This window comes from Uloborus diversus, chromosome 8 (assembly GCF_026930045.1).
Source record: "Uloborus diversus isolate 005 chromosome 8, Udiv.v.3.1, whole genome shotgun sequence".
Classification (NCBI taxonomy): domain Eukaryota; kingdom Metazoa; phylum Arthropoda; class Arachnida; order Araneae; family Uloboridae; genus Uloborus; species Uloborus diversus.
In genome coordinates this window covers 48,538,277-48,557,720 of record NC_072738.1, presented here as the reverse complement: position 1 = coordinate 48,557,720, position 19,444 = coordinate 48,538,277, and the positions used below count along the sequence as shown (strand labels likewise).

Sequence of the window (19,444 nt, the reverse complement as noted above, 5' to 3'; positions counted from 1 at the left end):
CCAATGGTGTGTGTCACATTAGCTGCAAGACACCGACGCGATACAGGGAGTGGGTAACAGAGCATGTGAATTGAAGAAAAAATGAATGGAGCAACATTTTTTTGTCTGACGAGTCTCGTTCATTGTTTTATCCATTTAATGGCGTATTTTCATCTGGAGGGAGCTTGGCACTAGAAACAATCCAGCGTTCGCGCCCGAAAATGTCAGATTTGGTGGTGGTGGTGTGATAGTGCATGCGGGGATCTCCATTGATGGTCGCACCGAGCTGCATGTCATTCCGAATGGAACTCTGACCGGTCGTCAAAGTAGGGATGAGATCCTCATACCTATTGTAGTCCCTTACCCTGCAGCAATTGGAGGTGACTTCATGTTAATGGAAGAAAATTGCAGATCACACCGTTCTTACTTGATGGATGATTTTCTTTTGGCGGGAGGAATCACACGAATGGAATGGCCATCGTGTTCTCCAGATATGAACCCAATAGAGCATGTTTGGGACATTCTTGGCAACGGGTTTTTAGGACGCCTACCACCTCCAAGAGCCGGAAAGAGCGCTTCAGGAGGAGTGGGGCAGAATACACCAGCCCCTCATTAATAGCCTCATTAATTCCATGCCTCAGAAGTGTTTTACATTGCTGTCCGTCCGGGGTTACCATACCCCCTATTAGAAATGATTTTCTTTTAAGAAAAACCTCAATTTTTTTATCGCTTTTCTCATACGCACAAAGTGCGTTTTTTCCCCTTTTGTACCCAAAAGTTGAAAAAAAGTATTTTTTCCTGCCATGCAAATGTAACTTTTAACTCAAATAGTTTACCAAAGCCTGTCGATAATGTATCAATCATCCAAAAAGTTCTCCAGGTTCAAAATCAACCCAAAACTTCAATATCCTTTAATTGTTTTGAGCAGTGTATTAGCATTGGCAAAATGACAATATTTTGCATCATCATCATTATCATCATCGTCATCATCATCATTATTTTTTTTATCATCATTAGTTATTATTACTATTATTATTATTATACTATTTTTTTAAACATTTGAAAACATGTCCTTAATAGGCTTTGGATTCCTTTTGTGTAAATATATGTCGTATTTCCTGCGGAAAATTAAGAGTATTTTTTTGTTTTTGGAGACCTTTTTACTTCAATAAAAAAAAAACTTACGTAGTACTAATCGTAACCTTAATTTATTTTCTTTCTTTTCCAACAGCTTGGCGCTCAGTTTCGTGAAGCCTACCAGGCTCTTCACCACAAGCAACTTCGACTTATGGTGTGTGTTCCATCTTCTTGTTCTCTTCAAGATATGCAGCTCATGGCTAAGCAAAGTATGGTATTTGAAAGCACTCAATATTTTTTAAATCTATTTGTTTGTCTATAATCTGAGTTCCAAAAGGTTTTCCAATTTATATTTCTTCATGGGTTGTTACTTACCAAAGGTTAAACAGTTGTTTGTAGGAACAGTTCAAAAAATCATTAATCTAACCTACACATTAAGTAATTAAACTTCTTAAACATACAAACAGCAATATTACAAACAAGGTGTTCCGTTTTAACCTGCAAGAGCTCTATTTTCGCAACCATTAGTCCTAGATGCATACTAGACTAGATACTAGGGAGGGTCGAAAAACACTTTTTTTTTCTAATCAATTTCTAATTGCGCGGAAAACTTGCGCATTGGCAACCTAATAACGGGAAAAATAAGTAAAAAAATTATAAATAATTTTTGAAATCGTGCAAGAGTCCTCAAGTTGAGAAAAAAAAAGGAAAAAAAGCGGTAATTTTAAACATATAATTTTTTTTCAAGAAATAATTTACTTCCTTTCTAATATATAAAAAATGCACCTAGAAGTTACCGAAATGTATAGAAAAAACTTGGGGGCACATTGTCGATCATTTGATTTCGCTCAGAAAGCCTTAAAATACCATTTTTAAAGTAAAAGTCATATTTTTTCAAACATTCTTAAGCTGCCATAAAGCAATAAAAATATACTAATAAACATCCGTTTTAATACTTTACATACATTTCTCTTATGTTGAAATGACTCAGGATTCACTAAGTGCAAGCCCGTCATTTCAAACTTTCCAAGGGGGGGGGGTGTCAAAGAGCGCAAATTCACTGGAAGTTTCAACGCAAAACAGCAAAAATCACGCCCACCCAAATGTAATTAAATTTATTTCTCAAAGCCGTGTTGGGAGGCAATAAACCACCTCTGACCCCCTAAATGACGGGTCTAATCACGTGGCGTTGGCAGCAAGTCGAGTCCCACTCAACATCCTACACAATCAACCAACAAATTTGGATTTCATTCATTATGCTGAAGTTTTTTAAACTCTGAACTCATTTCAAATGTTCTAGATCTGATTGTTATTTACTATGAAAACCTTCTCAGTTTTCACGCTTTACGACATTTTCCTTCAGCCTCTGTTACAAGTTTTGCTCATTTCTCTGCCGATTGAGGGTGGCATCAAATATTCAAGTTATGGCAGGGCTGTGGCTTTCAATGAATATTAAAAATCTGTTTTAATACTATACTTATTTTTCCATTATGTTAAAATGTCTCAAGACTAACCATGTGGAGGTAGCAGCAAGTCGAGTTCTCTCTACCCCTCCTCCCCCTCCCAAACACCCTACCCAACCAACCAAACAACCAATTTGTGTGTGATTTTTCTGCTTAAGTTCTTTACATTCTGACTTAGTATCAAATTTTTTTTATCAAAGATCTTGATCTGAATGTTGTCTATTTAATAAAACCTTCTGGGTTTTCATGCCCGCAAACTTTTAAACCAGTCTCTGTCACAAGTTTTATACATCTCTCTACTGACTGAGTATAGCACGGAAATTTCACCTTTTCGTTGAAATTTCCATTCTTCGAGCACATTTCAACAAGTGATCCAGAATTAGGTGTTGAGAATCCAAGACCCCTCAGTTATTCCCAACGGTTAACTATGCCAACTGGGTGTTAGGACTTAATGTTTCCTATGCTGATACAGGAAAAATTATAGTAAAGGCCTAGACCCCTACGCCTGTTTGGTTTGATATTAAGATGCAGTACACCGTGAAATGCGTCCCGAAGCATATACTACAGGTCATTCAAACAACAAGACATTTACCGAATTAAAAGAAATCCTTGATCCCGTCATTTATTGAAACTCGTTCTTTTGTCATCCAGAGAATATGATGAGGCCATGATATTTGACTACACAGAGCACATTCGAGAATTAGACTACATGAGAATACTGAAAATCTGAAATGAGCCTCCAGGGTTCTTCAAGCTTTCATTAATTTTCAAGCCGCAGATTATCCTGAACTTATTGATCGGCTCAAATGTAATCTGATATCACCACAATTGTCAAGAAGATTTTGAATTTCATTGAAAGTCAAAGCCGTGCCATAGCTTGAACAGTTGATACCACACTAAATCGGTAAAGAAATGTGCAAAACTTCTGACAGAGGCTGCAAGAAACTATTGCAAACATGAAAACCCAGAATGTTTTCATAGTAAATAACAGTTAGATCAAGAACATTTGACACGAAGTCAGAATTTAAAGAACTTAAGCATAATGAATGACATCCAAATTGGTTGGTTGATTGCGTAGGGTGTTGAGTGGGACTCGACTTGCTGCTAACGCCACGTGATTAGGCCTGTCATTTAGGGGGTCGGGGTTGGTTTATTGTCTTCCGACACGGCTTTGAAAAATACATGTATTTACATTTGAGTGAGCGTGAGTTTTGTTTTCCGTTGAAACTTGCTGGGCTGTTCATTCATCGGATACACAGGAAAATAGCCAGTTTTTAGGGGAAGTGGATGCATTTATTAGCTTTTAGAGATGCCAGCGTTATCTTCAAAAGTTTTAATCATGTTATAAATTAAATGCTTACAATTATTTCACAACGGTTCTTGGAAGTCTCAACTACTTGGTTCTTTTTAGAAATTTATTTTCATAACAACAGCTCACAAATATCAGAACTACACTCTATAACAAAAAAAATTGACGCACAAAGAAGCAATCATCCTATTGCTTTAAAATTTTGTATACATGAATGTTTTGATCAGCTATGCAAATGACTAAAATTTGGTGTCCAATGAATGTATAGTTTGATGTCCAGCGCATCGAAACTGCGCATCCAGCAGATGTATATAAAGAGCAGATCTTCAACAGTTCCTACAACTTTCGGTTTGACTGCGATTCAGATTACCTTTCAACAATTTAAAAATGCCTGGCCGCGTAGTTTGTGCTCATTACGAGCAACTGTCACAGTTTAAAAGAGGTCGTGTCATTGGATTGAAAGAGGCCGGTTGGTCTGGTCAAATTGGAGAATCGCTCGTCATTTGAGTCGAAGCGATTCGGCGATTCGAAGATGCTGGCAAGGATGGATGGAAAATGACAGAGTTCAACGTCAAGATGGTAGCGGTCGACTTAGGGTCACAACAGATCGTGATGACAGAGTGATTGTCCGATCAGCTGTCACAGCACTTTCTTCATCTCTATGAACCATCAGACGTTCAACCCAAACACCAGTGTCCATCATGACCATTCACAGACGGTTGGGACAACGAAATCTACGCTCGCGCCGACCGTTACGCCACCTGCCACTGACGCCTACACACTGCCGAGCCAGATTACAGCGGTGCATGGCTCGATCAGGTTGGAATGGTGCCGACTGGGGACGTATATTCTTCAGCGACGAATCCCGCTTCCCATTGTGTCATGATGATCATCGAAGATGTGTTTGGAGACACCCAGAGCAGAGGGGTTATCCTGGTTTCACTTTTGCACGCCATGCTGGTTCTCAACAAGGCATTAAGGTCTGGGGTGCCATTTCCTTTGATAACTGGACCCCTTTGGTCGTAACTAGAGGTACACTTACTGCACAGTGGTACGTCGACAACATCCTAAGGCTGTTTTGCTGCTGTTCCTTTTGCAGTATCCTCGGATGATTTTCAGCAGGACAACGCCAGATAACATGCGGCCCGTGTTGCTGTCTGCAAAATGTCTTGTCAAATTCTTCCGTGGCAAACCAGATAGCCAGATATCTCTCCAATCGAGCATGTCTGGGGTATGATGGGATGGTGATTGCCTCTGGCAAGGAATGTTGATAACCTCGTCCGACAATTGCAGCAAATTTGGCCGGAAATACCGCAGTATACCCTCCGGAAGCTTTATCGGTGTTTGCCACGCCGTGCTTCAGTTTCTTATTGAACTTGTTACTGTAACTCTGACATAAACTACTGAATTGTTCTGAGAATTTAATCATTTACTATTCCGTGCATTGTCTTCCTATACACCAATTTTCGTCTCAATCGGATCACTCCTTCTTGGTGCGTCGATTTTTTTTTGTTATAGAGTGTAAATTATATTTTGTGAACTAAGAACCTTTTTTTTTCCTCTACTGTTTTCAATTATTTGTTTTTGTCTTCACTGGTTGCTTGCCAACTGTCCACTCGAAAGGTGATCAGTCTAAAGCTGTATCTAAGTTATTGTCTGCTTGATCTTAGCTTTCTTCTGTGACAAAAGTTTCCGGTGGTTACCGCACAAAATGTGACCGATTGTCAAATTTATGTTTTTTTTTTTTTTCTTAAATACACTTGAACCTCTTATGGAAAATTTGTTCCATCTATGTCGGTTTACCAAAAATTTTTTTCTTCCAAGCATACAATGTCATTTTCAAGTTAACATCGGCAGTAAGAAATAACTTTTAAATTGCTAAATTAGAGAATGATAGAAGGTGAAAATAAAAATCTTTTAGTAAGTGATTATTTTGTAACTATGTCTTTAGGTTTAAAGTTGCATTTTCTGATTTGTATGACATTTATTGAATATTTTTCATTATTATAGTAACATAATTAAAAAACCCATACGCAGAAGTCATATTTGTAAGTTTAACCATTTTTAAGACCTGAGAAGAATCAGAGGCCATCTGACAGGCAGGTTTAGGTGACCTCTTTTATTTGTTTCAGAAAATCGAAAAATCCAGGTAAAATAGAGTACTGTTGTTGATTTTTAAACTTTAAGTACTAACAAAATACTTTTTAAATTTTTTCGAGCTTAATACATAGCATTTTCATACTTACAATGATTCAGTTTCCAAAAAACAAGCAGGTGAATTTGGTTGAAAAATGAATTGAAGTGAAATAATTGTCTGCATAATTTGGCGCCTGCAGAACGATTGACTTATAATTGTGCTTTAAAACTGATGTTGCTTGCTTAGAAAAAAAAAAGTGAACCGACGAGGTTAAATGAGTTATCGGTTTACAGAATTTCAGATAATCGAGATTAAAGTGAATTACAAAAATTAAAACAAATTTGACACTTGATCAGATTTTGTGTGGAAATAGGTAGGACTTTTAAGAAACCGTTGTGAAATAATTGTAATATATTAACTCATAACATAACATGATTAAAACTTTTGAAGATGAAATCTCTACGAGCTAATAAATACATCTACTTCCCATTCAAACTGACTATTTTGCTGTACATCTGATGCGTGATAGAATTGCCCAACCTTGGAAGTTAAGAGTTCTCTTCTCAACTTTAGCAGTCGTCCTAAATATAATAAAAATAAACCTGTATTAATATTTTTCTTCAATTTAGTTTATCTGATATACATGCTCTAATAGTACGAGAAAGCATGAATTTATTTATTAGTGTATTCCTTGATCAAGAAGAGGACACCTTTGGTTGATTTTTGTACATTTTAAAAGAACAATTTTGATCATCTCTAACTTGATCAAAACTCAAAGCCCCAACAATTTTATAGCATGAGTGTGTACCATTTTTAATCTAGTATTTGGGAATATATTGGATTTTGAAGGTTTTGGAGGGCTAAAATTGCTATTTAGCACTTTTTGAGCACAAGTCACTGTCCTAAATTGAACTCAATTTTGTTGTTTAAAGATATTTTTAGCTATTTTAATTTATTTAAATTTTACATTCAACTGTAAATTTGACTTATCAATACAATACCGATCAAAATGAAAAAAAAAAAAAACTTTCTATCTCGAAAATAATTTTTTAATAGTGAAAACTGCGTATGTATGCACGAATGCTGGATTTGCAGTTTTCGCTAAACAACAAGTTTTAGGGAAAACTTTGAAGTGCTGCTAATCAAAAAGTAATTGATATATTAAGATAAAATTTTCTATTTATTCTTATATCCACACATAGAACATCCTCACAAAGTTTCATCCAGATCTGAAAACCTCTGGTGTCAAATCATGTTTTCGCTGGATGATTTGACTTGGAATGACCCCTCTATGTCTCGGTATCTCCTTCGGGTAGGCTTGCCATTCACTCCCCATGTTTGATCATGTAGAGGAGGTGAACACGACATATTTTGTAAAACAACATGAACAAGATACTAATAAGACGTTTTTCACTAAAAATGTTCTTCAAGCAGTTTTGAAAAACCATCCATTAAAATTTTCTTCTTTTGTAACCTGCTGGAATAAAATAGTTATGAGGTGAGTTAGCTTCTTCAGATAGACTTTTTACGTTTAAAATTTTAGCTTACTTATTTATTTTTGCAACGCATCAGAAGCTGTCAATATGACTTAAATTTTTGTGTTGTTAATACAGATTACAAATTCAGATATTCAGTGCCTGATTTACCTATAAGCCCGTGAAGTTCGGCTTAGCAATGCCCTAGCCCGAAATCTGTAGACCAATGTATAAATTTTCTTTTTTTTAATAAGCTTTCAATTTTTAATCATTTCAGTACTCTAAAAATTACGAAACGTTTTATTCGAATTAGTATATATCAACAATACTTAAACTGTGTTTAACAGGTCACATGCAACTGACTGAACTTTCTTGAACGGTCAGGTAAAGTCCTCCAAAAGTCTTGACACAACGTGATCAATTTATATATATATATATATATATATATTTGAGAAGTTACAACATAGTACACCCTAAAACTGCGATTTTTCTTGTTTATCAAGTGATAGCAGACTAGTTTTGGGGAAGGAAAAACTGTTTATTGACATCATCAAAAAAAAAAAAATTATATCACACATTTCAATGTAAGTGTTCTTAATTCAAATTTCAAGAATCAATGATGTTTGGTTGTTCCTGACGTAAAATAGTTGTCACATGTATATATGGCCTGAGTGAAATAAAGGTTCAAAATCATTTTGTTTACACCCTCGATTTACTTTCGCCTATAGCCATCTAATTGCCGGTTATGCCCCGGGGGGGGGGGGGGGGAGTTCATGGCACAAAATGCGGCAATGCAACTTTTAAAAGGTACACCATTGCTCTTGATGGGATGGGCACCTATATACAATGACAAAATGATGAGCAATTGAGCCTCTTACACGACATTTTTTTTTCGATTGTAATAACTCAAGAGGGCTCTAGAGGTGGTTCTGTCTTAAAATTTCTACATCGGGCTCTTCACATATCAGTTGTGCACATCGCCGTATACAAATGACTTTTTATCGAAAAACTATGATTAACGACTACTTTAACTTTAGACATTTTGTCGTTGCCTGATAAGACTACATATTGATATTAAGGAAACTCGGATTAGTTGACGCAGGGTTAAGTTGATGAAGGGCTTTAGTTCTTGAGCACGTATGTGACAAGAACTGAGACTTATGAGGAAGAAACAGATTTGGATGATTTGGCTATACACACGTGACAGCGTGCTTTTTTTTCTTGGGAGTTATTGAAAAAAAAAATATATTTTTTTTTTTTTTTAATTTTATTCTATTTATTTATTTATTTATTATGCTTCAAAGTAAATTTTTATGATTTGCTTTCGATTGTCGTACAGAGTACATAGGTATAATTGCATCATACATAGTAATATAATAATTTATTCCATGACTAGGAGACTTGATTTTGCCTAAGAGAAGTTACTTCCCCTTTTTTTTTAGTTAACGTAATGACGTTTTTTACGTCAAGTTGATGCATCGCGCTTGGGTGAAGTAAATACGTGTACTAGTTTTTTTCACGGATTTTTAATTTTCTTTTTCCCAGAAATGTTTCGAAAGAAATAACCGAAAAAAAAAGAAAGAAAAAAAAAAAAGGAGGAACTTCATCTTGAAATAATTGAAAGAGCTTACTTCAGAGAATATATTCATACTTATGCTAGTGTTAGCAATAAATAAGATTTACGTTTATCATCTAACTCGGATAGATACTCCAAACATTGAATGAGACTCCTCTTAAAAAACAACTTTTAAAAACTTCATTTCGTTGTTCATTCCGTCAGAATAGCAGTTTATTCATTAGTGTATCAACTTCACCCACGTTGGGTTTAAGTAGTATTATTCTACCTATCCCACTATTATCCTTTTAGGCTGGAGACAAAATATATATTTAAAAAAAAAACCAGTAAGATTGTGTTTTGTCTGTGTTTGTCTTGACGTTCTTGATTTTTTTAAATATTTTTTAATTAGTTATTTGACTTTATTTCTCTCTCATCTACATTGTAAGGGTGCAACTGATGTGTGAAATGCAGTTTTAGCTCCATAAGGGCATTTTTGGTGAAACTCGGTATTTGGACCATATATGGATACGCGTTTTTTTTTTTTTTTTTCGTAATGCAGAACTTAACCCTACTACTCACGATTTGGGAGAACCTATTGATTTTCGGTGCAATCATTATTTCACTGGCAATCTCCTAATCTCTTTCCTCGTTATTTTTCTTTTTAGACTCCCGTCTTCAACTCTCAAGACGAAAGCAAAACTTAAGATTTTCTGGAGCAGAAAACGAAACTATTAGTTCAAATGCGCCTTAGGCACCGCTTATTCATTTATTATTTATTTTTTAAACCATCCAGTTAGAGAATAAGTTCAGGAAAGAACTATTAATAGATTAGAGAGAAACCAATCTTCAATCAATGAAGCACTTATTTTGCTGATATTACTTGCTTACTAACCTCAATATTCATTCTGCAAAATTATACTTAAAACCATTTTGTAAAGTCTCATTCTGGGCGAAAAAAAGTGCTATTATTTCTACACCAGTACCTTTCTTCTTTCATTTTATGGTCCTAATAATTTCGCCTGTTTTTTTCCTTGACTTTTTTTTGGACAGTAGTTAATGGCATGTTTTTGTTTTAACAAAAACTTATTTCAAAGCAGCAGGCTCACATTGTAACGTTTCGCAATGCGTATATTTCACAATAAACACGTTGTAGGAACACGAGGTACATATGTAGAATTAAACATTTTCATCACGCAACATTTGCTCTTGAAAGATCATTGAACTGCACTTTACTTTCGCCTGGCCAGTGGCTTTTGCTTCTGGAGACATATCATCACCGACTCGATTTAACCTGCAGATTGATTAGGTAACTAGTCCTTACTTCCTTGTTTGTCCTACTTTCGCGCTTTTCCAGCCTGTGGCGCTAGATGTCATTCACTTACCGTAGTGATGAAAGTAGAAGTTAGCCTTAAACTTGCACAGATTATGTCAAGGTCGAACGGTTTGGAACATTTTTAATAAGGATTTCATTTTGCTTCCCTGAAATAATTATGCGAACTTTTTTATAACTTTAGTTGTAATGATGGTGATTGTAATTGTTATTTTGTTGATCATTATTCTTTTTGTCGAAATATACCATTTATGGATGATTTTCATATGCATTGACATTAGTAATTGCGATTTCGTAATACCGGTATTTTCTGGGGCAAAATACCGGTATTTTCAGTATTACCTTAAAGTAATATATAGTTTCAATTAAAGAATTTTCAGTTTGATTTACTATGCATCTACTTATATTTTTAAACGTACATTTCTTTTTCAATGATACAATACCAAAATCAATCTATTGATGTAAAAATTTGGCTTCAAAAGCACGAACTAATAGAATATCAATAAACAAAACTAGCAGAAAGATTGCAAAATGATATTTTTTTTTTTCCATTTCTCTGATCACTCACTTTCCCTTTTGTGAAAGTTAATTTCGTTTGTAACGTAGAAAACATTTGTGTTATGAACAATTTATTCTAACCCTCAATTGCAAAAACACTTGATGATTTCTTTTTTAATTATTTATGTTAATTATTTGTCTTAAATGTTGAGAAAAAATATTCTTGTTAGCATAACAAATGGTAATTTTTGTCACCGGTATTGATTTGTTGTCCTGTCTCGCTATTTGGCTTTAATACTTGGCAAGAAAATATTTAGAAATTATGTAGTGCTTTGAAGATTTTCATATAGGTAAAGCATAATCAATTGAAACATATTTTGAGATATTTACATAGTTATAATTGCAAAGGTATTTGAAAAGAAAGCGAAAACGAATAAGATAAACTAACAACATCAAATTTATTCAAGTTGATCGTAAATTTCAAATCTAAGAGCTTGTAAGAAACAAACACAAACATCTGCTCAAGAGAAAATGATGTTAATATTAGAAAAGTATCGTCTCTCGGAAAGGAATAACAACTAGCTATAAATTAAAAATAACAATGATAATACACACAACAAAAGAAATACACACACACACAAAAGGATTTATCCAAAAATAACACGCAAGAGACCTAATTATTTGAAGATGAACGACTTCTAGACAATTAGAGGAGGTGTATCACGCATTATTAACAGTACCACACACCTGCGTGAATTCAGGAAGAGTATTTTCAATAACTTGAGCACTAAAATGAGTTCCAGGCTTTGAGACTATTCAAAAGATGCATTATGTTGTTTATTGCTATGGGTTTTTTATTAGGGCATTTGTTCCCTCCTTTTATATTTGTTCACTATACGTTTTCATAAATAATACATTTTTAGTACAAAATGTTGACACGTGACAACGAAACAATGAATTTTCAAGCATTTTTGAGAAATTTCATATACCGGTATTAATACCGGTATTCCGGTATCACGTTTTAAAAATATCGAATACCGGTATTGAAGTTTTGGTCCGGTATAGCGTACGGATTTAGGAAATGTAAAATTTTCTTAAGAAAATTTCCCTTACTAGCTAACTAAAGTAATAGAAAAGGCTTATTGATCTACGATCATGAAAAAACGCACTGAATGCAATGAATAAAGTGTAAAACAATGCTTTACTACATGCTTTTGCAATGCCAAAAAATAATTTATCACCATAAAAATGAACGGATAAAATCAGGGCATCAAACTGTCAATCGTTTTGAAAATCACTCTTATGTAGAAAAGTTTCAATTTGGGGAAGTGCTTTTAGATTAACAAGAAGTTGATATTGTTCTAAAAATGAAAACAAATAAAATAAAAAGAAATTATCACATTAGCACCGAAGTAGCAAACAGGGATAAAGAAGAAAAAAGCTTGTAACTCAGGAGTATTTTCCAATTTTACACATTATGTATAATTAAGAACAGTTTTTAGAATTTTTTAATTTACCATTTAAGATTTGAACTTTTGACGTTGGTTCGTGGAAAAAATCAAAATGCACCTTCTTTCATTACATTTTTTTTTTCTTTTTTACAAAATAGTTATTTTGTTTTCAAACGGCAAATGTATTCCAAAAACATCGAGTGAAAATTTCCGAAATGATAGCCAAACTTTAGATAAAGAAGGAATCGAAGAAGCATCAGCGAACAAACTAAAGATTCCTTAAATTTTGGAAAGTGTTCAAAAATTAATGTTCGGAGACTGTATTTCTATGAAATTTGTTGGAATCAAGGACGGATCCAGCTTAAATTTTTGGAACTGGTCATTATCGGAAGGGGGGGAAGGGTCGAAGTACAATATTCAGACACTATAAGGGAATCTGAGGCATGTTTTTCAAAATATGCGTCACGAAAATGAGGTTTAGGCTACATTTGGTCACTTTAGAGGGGTGGACCACTCAATGGACCCTCTCTGGTTCCGCGTTTGGTTTGAACAAACTTTAAATCTAGTAAAGAATATTTGTGAAGCAAATCAATGACCTCTCAGATGAAACTTTGTGAATAAAAAATAAGGAAAGAAAAAGAAAGATAAAATAAAAAGAATAAAACTAACATCTACAGAACCCACGCTTTTGAGTGTTGAGAACCCAAATTATTGTTTCTAAGAAAACCAATGGAGTTCGAAATAGTAGTAAACAAGTTTTGAATCAGTTCTTGAAAGAAAAACCAAGGGAATAATTTACAAACATATTAACAGCGCTAAAATTAAACAAATGACAAGTAGAATTGCAGACTCGTGCTTCGAAGTAATAAGGAACCCCTTTCTCAATATCGTATGTCGTATCTATTTTCATCTACTAGGCCACTGGTTTAAAAAATAGTTAAATTATTAAGCGTTATTAAATATTTTAATAAGTTTTTCTGTCATATATTACATTTCTATGCTTTCATTGCATTCACTTTTGCTTCTATAACGGAATTGATAACCGAACTATTTGAAAATACTTTCTAAACTATAGTCTTTCCCATATTTTTATTCAGATTTGGGCATTGTGTTAAGTGGAAAAGTGTACTGTATTCGAATAGCTTCTATAAACTGCAGCAATATGCTTCGATTTTCCATTTTTATGTTTTTGAATTATGTTATTTATATATTATGTGAGTTTTGAGTTCTTCCTGTTCGTATTATCGTTATTCCGAATAACTGGAGCAGTTTAAAACCGAAGCTGTAATGCAATAAATAAACGAAATTCTAGTTTTGTTTTTCGACTTTGAAAACAGTGAAAAATAGAAAGAATTAAAAACGAAAAATGCTTAAAATATGCGATATTTTCTTTTCTTATACAGTTGTAATCTCCCTTTTTCTTTCTTTTTTAGTTGGAAATACATCTGATTTTGACATAAGGATACCTCAGTGTTATGTGAAGGGGGAATCAGTATTTCAGCCAATTCATTTTGCTGTAATGTATGTATATTAACAATTCTATTCATTTTTATTTACTTTTTGTTATTTCTTACATGCAACTGAAATGAATAAAAATAAAAAGAAAGATATTCGAACTCCAGAACTCGAATACGCTACCTTGCGGTGGTTAATAATACTAAAAAAAAGGTAAAACATTCCATTCCACGCGTTTTCTTTGGGCTAAATTACAGGCTTCAGACAGTTTGTGGTGTAATGTAATTTCAGAAGAATAGAAAAGAAAACTTCTCATAAACACGATGAAAAATTACTGTCATTCACTAAGCGTTAAAGCAAATTATAAAATACGGTAATTTGTTTGTTTTACCTTTTTCATCCGCCATTAGACAGTGGCTGCAGCGCCCCCTATAGTTTATTGGAGTTGCGAATAAAAGAAACTTTAACTATTCAAAAATAAAAAACGACATTTTTTAAAATTAAAAATTTGTAACATTTTTAAAAAATTTCTTTTTAAATGCAAGAGTACACATTAACTTGCATCTTGTTTCTTGCACGACATTGTTTCAATGTAAGTGACAGATTTCGATTCCATCATTATGCGATATTTATAAATTATTCCAAAGATATAAGGGCCATTCAACGAAAACGGTCATTTTGTCCCGCACGTGACGCCAAATATATTTAATTAAAAATAATTTAAAAGAGTAATGAACGAAATTATGTTGTTTAAGAAGTCTTAAGTGCATTTCGTCGCCTCAAAGCAACAGTAAGATATCTTACTGTTAATCCTGGGATTACATGTCTTACTGTTGCTCTGAGGTCGCGATATGTGATTTCTTCAGCAAAAAATTTCGTTATTACCTTTTAAAATTATTACTTTATTATGAAATACTAGAAAATCGCCCATCGGGATACGACGGATGAAAATTGTTTCTCCATTTGAACGAAGCAATTGCCAGTTTGGTGACATTTTGATAGTTGAAATGTTGACCCTAACTCCAGTGAATATACCCTAAACTGCAGTGGATAGCGTTCACTGTAGACCACTTTTTCGTTTCTTTATTCCCCTGAAATGACACAGTCTTATACAATTAAAACAGTTAAGTTACCGGTTCGAGTTCAGCCTTTTCACAATAAAGCCTTCCCTGCATTTTAAACATTACCGAAACATATTATCAAATTAGCATGCCGTAGCGTGAGTTTCAGTGTTGATGACGTCTGGCGCGTTACTCGATCATTGGCTATCATATATATGAGGATATGACTTGTCACGTGCGGGACGAAATGGCTATTTGTCCGTGGAATGGCCCGTAAGAGGCTGCAAAAAATCCTTGAAGTGTTTAAAGAAATCATTCGAAACCGTTGAATTTTTATTGAGATGTACAGTTTGCATGAAATAATTTAATGATTTTCCCAAAAGAAAGTAGTTTAAAAGCTTATTTAAGGATCATTCAGGTGATGTGTATAATTGTAGCGGGGAAGGTGAGGGGGAGGGTAGAGTTATCATAACAGTTCCATGAAGACATAAAACTGTATGTAGGGGAAAGTGATGTAGTAACGCCCAGTGGATAATCCATCTCACACAAGTATCCCAAAACAGAACAGAATTACAAACTCACAATTGAAATTGCCATAGAGCTAACATCATCATAACTTGATTGTAAGGATGTCATTGTCGGAAAAAAGGTGTTTTTGCAAATTCTGGTAATCATGGCTGCAATTGTTTCATTATAACATCCTACAGTAGTTAAGTAAACATTCTTAATTTTAAAACTTAATTTATTCATTTAGGCTATTAGATGCATACGTTTAGCTGTACTTAGTGCTTTTATTTATTTTTAGAGCGCTTTTTTAAGCCAATTAAATTGCATTCTAATTCCACGCACCGATGAAGGGTAATGGCGCTCACGCAAGCTGATGAGAACATAACAACATTTTCAGAGATTGAAGCCTGCTCACATTGATGAATGTCAAATGTCTGATGATAATGATGATGATCCAGATGATTTGCTTCCAATCAAATAGGATATGTTTACAAACTTCTGCTATTTTTGCAGAGAATTTGGGACAGATATCAAAATGTGATTTCGCTGTACTCAATATGTGGTTTTAATGTGTAGAACATGGTCGCAAAAAGCCTGATGTATTGATCCAATTAATATGCATGGGAGTGAACAGCCCACACAACTACTTTGAGGCAATGAGAAGCAAAGGGATGCAAGTGGCAAAATTAAAAATTTGGAGAGAACCAGTACACATGGTAGGTGAACCTCTCCTCTGTCTTGGGCCAATAGATAGTACTAGTAGCCCTGGTAGTTGCTGCCGTACAGCATGATTTAGAAAAAAAACTTCAATGAAAGTCTACCTAGGAGCTAATCTTTAAACGCATTTTACTCAAAACTTGAAAATGTCCACTTGCATCCCTTTGCTTCTCATTGCCTCATATGTGAATTCTGTTGTTCAAAAATGTAGTATTAATACTTAAACGCAATTACTCTATCATGTCGTGCATTACTGCTCATTTATTGGTGTAGATTAATAAATTAATGTTTTTAAAAACCTAAAAACTTTCATGCAAATAAATTAATTGCGAACAAGGCTTTATAGATAGACTTTGAAAAATAATTATTGATTTTCGTGGTAAATATGGCTAGTAAATCATGTTTTCTCTTAAGTGTGTGTGAGCGGAATTCTCCGACTTTCTCTTACTTACATATACGTAGATCTCTGTATGTATAGTCCGTTTACCAGGAGCTAGCACTTGGCTTCTCCTTCATCACGTGGTATCCGACGTTTCTGTTTTGCTGTTTTCATAGGAGGTTTATGATCATAGCATTTTGCAGCAAAAGCGGCAGTTTTTAAAATTTAAGAACTATAAAGTAAACAGCAGAAGCGAAGCAAGTGACGAAAAAGACATTGATACGTTTTGGCACATTTAATTGCCCGTCGAAGTTAAAGTGTTCAGACTTACAATCACGGAAATGTGTTTACCAATCAGCCCCGCGCTAAGCTGAACTCTGCGTTCAAGAAGGCGGAGCGAAGTGCCATTTCGTTGTGAACGCAGAGTAAGATTTTTTGTTTGAGTTTTAAGATTCTTATTTTAAGCTCAGATCAAAGAATGTTCAGAAAAGTTTGACGGGTTGCATTTTTCTTTAATTTGACTCCTTTTTGTTCTTCTTGTATTTTTTCAGTGGCTGCTTGAGCATCCTCTCATTATTGTGTGCTGCTGGGACTATAGTGGAGATTTTACGAAAAGACGATGAGAAGCTAAAACAAAGTAATCTTCCAAAATAAATTCTCTCACATTCTATGAATAAATTAAGTTTGTGGGAAATTTTAAAGAACATATTTATGTCATTTTTGATTACGAAAATTCCGCAATAGCTGTAAGATCACTAATATTTTGCGCTATTTTCTAGTGCAGTGAGTTTAAACTAAATGATTATAATAAGATTTTTATAACTATTGATTATTGTTAATATTATATTATTATAAAAAGTAATATAAATAATAATAATTATGATGCAGTAATTATGTTAAAAAAGCGGAGAACCTGACCTATGTGCAGTGCATATATTTCGATTTCGTTTACCTGTGCGCTATAGCAGATATTTAACACTACGTTATTAATTCCATTAGATGCTTCAATGTAATTGATAAGTAGTTTCTTATCAAGATGTACATGTCACGGAAGATTCAAAATTAACAATTTGAAACCTCACCTGTCGTAGGCAGGTATGCAAATTTTTCATTTTTCTCTTCTTTCTTTCTTTCTTTTTTTTTTTTTTTGCATTTTTCTCATTTGTTTTACGTTAGCTTTATTGTGCAAACAAAACTATTTGGTTTCCGTTGAAAAAAAGTCTATTTCTACATTTCTCAATTGTTAGTATTGAATCCATAACGCGTTTTTTCAAATATCTTGAGAGCTCATTTCAGCAGATACTACTGTTTACCTGCCTACGGTAGTCGAAGCGTACAAATAGTTTTATGTTCAGAATAAAATCATAAATTACCACTAAGCCTTAACATAAATTAATAACATATAGTAAAATTTAAGTTGCAAGTAAAATAACTTTTGAAAGAAAATATGACTTCTAAGTTCTATTTGGAACAAATGGCTGTCGCGAAATTTCACACAAAAGTACTCAATCTCGCCAAAAAATGCAATTAGGCTATAACTAAAGCCACAGTAGACATTCATATGCTCAAGCTTGTCTAATTGACCTATAAATACCGTAATTAGCAATTCTTAAAAACCTGTTTCTTAGTCGATATCTTTGATTTAAAAAATCTCACGTTTTAACATCCTCACTTAATTGCCTTGGGTGTTAAAAAAAAAACATGTTAATTTTTCAGGTTTATCGGAAAAGATAATACTGGCGTTCTCCTTGCCATCAAACACCAAGCGCTTGTTCGCTGCTTCGGGAGGTTCTAAGGATCTGAAGTGCATTCATGGCATTAGGGCCATTGGAATGTGCTGGGTTATTCTTGGTCATACGTATGTGTTCATGTCGTTTGAAGTTTTAAGTAAGTATTTAGTACACTTTTAAAAATAAAACTCAATGTTTCACCAAAAAAAAATAGTTAAATATAGCCAAATTTAGGTGCTAACATTTATTAGTGATACGTTTCAGTAATGTAATGATGCTTTTACAAACTGGTGACCATTAAAAGCTACATTGGTGAAACTTATCACAAATAGCATGGTTGCAGTTAATTTTTGTTATGTTAAACAATTTTTTTTGTGATATAGTGAGCTTTATTTTAAGATAATATTATTTTTAAGTTCTATGTCAATACGCATGAAAATTTCTAGCTTCGCCGTTAACTATTTTTACAAAGAAAGAGATGTAGGTATTATATCTATTAAGGAGTAAAGGAACTTTTAGTATAAAAACTATCAATATAAAAAAAAGAAAAAAACTAGATAGAGAACCTATCAACAAAAAAAGGAGGTTTACATACATGTTTACGCACTTATCAACAATAAAGAATTGGCTTTAAATCTATCAACAAAGAAGGTTTAGGTTTCGTACCTATCAACAAAAAAAGAGGTTTAAATATAGTCCCTGTCAATAAGGAAGGAGTGTTAGACGTAGTTCCTACTACAAAGGAGGTTTAGGTACAGTACCTGTTGTCAAGAAAATCCAATTCTAAATCATTTTCAATTTCATTTAAAAATTCAGCACAACTTCTGTGAAAAATTAATGTTTCAAAATTCATCGATTGTTTTGTGCGCAAAATAGCAGAGAGTTTTTAGAATAAAAATAATAAAAAATTATTAAATAAAAACAAAAAACCCGACTGCGTAAAAACCAAAAAAAAAAAAAAAAAACTAAAAAGAAAAATGTATAAACCCAGTAATTTAGAATGTTATTAAGTACTACTGAATAACTACACCGTTGAAATAGTTTTATAACCGTACACAGATAAGACAAATCATAAATTCAAAAGCAGAATAGAAGGATCAAAAGTCAGGGCTCACTCCTTTCTGATTCAAGGAATCCCGTTAAATTTGAATGAGCCCCGACTGTTGATCCTTCTATTCTGCTTTTGAATTTATGATTTGTCTGATCTGTGTACCGTTATAAAAGTATTTCAACGGTGTAGTTATTCAGTAGTACTTAATAAAATTTTAAATTACTGGGCTTATACATTTTTATTTTCAGTTTTTTTTTTTTTTTTTTT

The 19,444-nt window shown here is 33.7% G+C and overlaps 1 protein-coding gene across 1 annotated transcript in view; it reads left to right on the top strand.

The window, feature by feature from the left end:
* The first annotated feature begins 4,653 nt into the window (after nucleotides 1–4,653).
* Nucleotides 4,654–19,444, top strand: part of LOC129228349 (nose resistant to fluoxetine protein 6-like) — a 37,594-nt gene continuing 22,803 nt past the window's right edge. Inside the window, exons 1-3 of the mRNA XM_054863028.1 lie at nucleotides 4,654–4,808; nucleotides 16,948–17,033; nucleotides 18,113–18,283. Coding sequence (XP_054719003.1) covers nucleotides 4,654–4,808; nucleotides 16,948–17,033; nucleotides 18,113–18,283 — 412 coding nt within the window. The remainder of the gene's footprint in view (nucleotides 4,809–16,947; nucleotides 17,034–18,112; nucleotides 18,284–19,444) is intronic.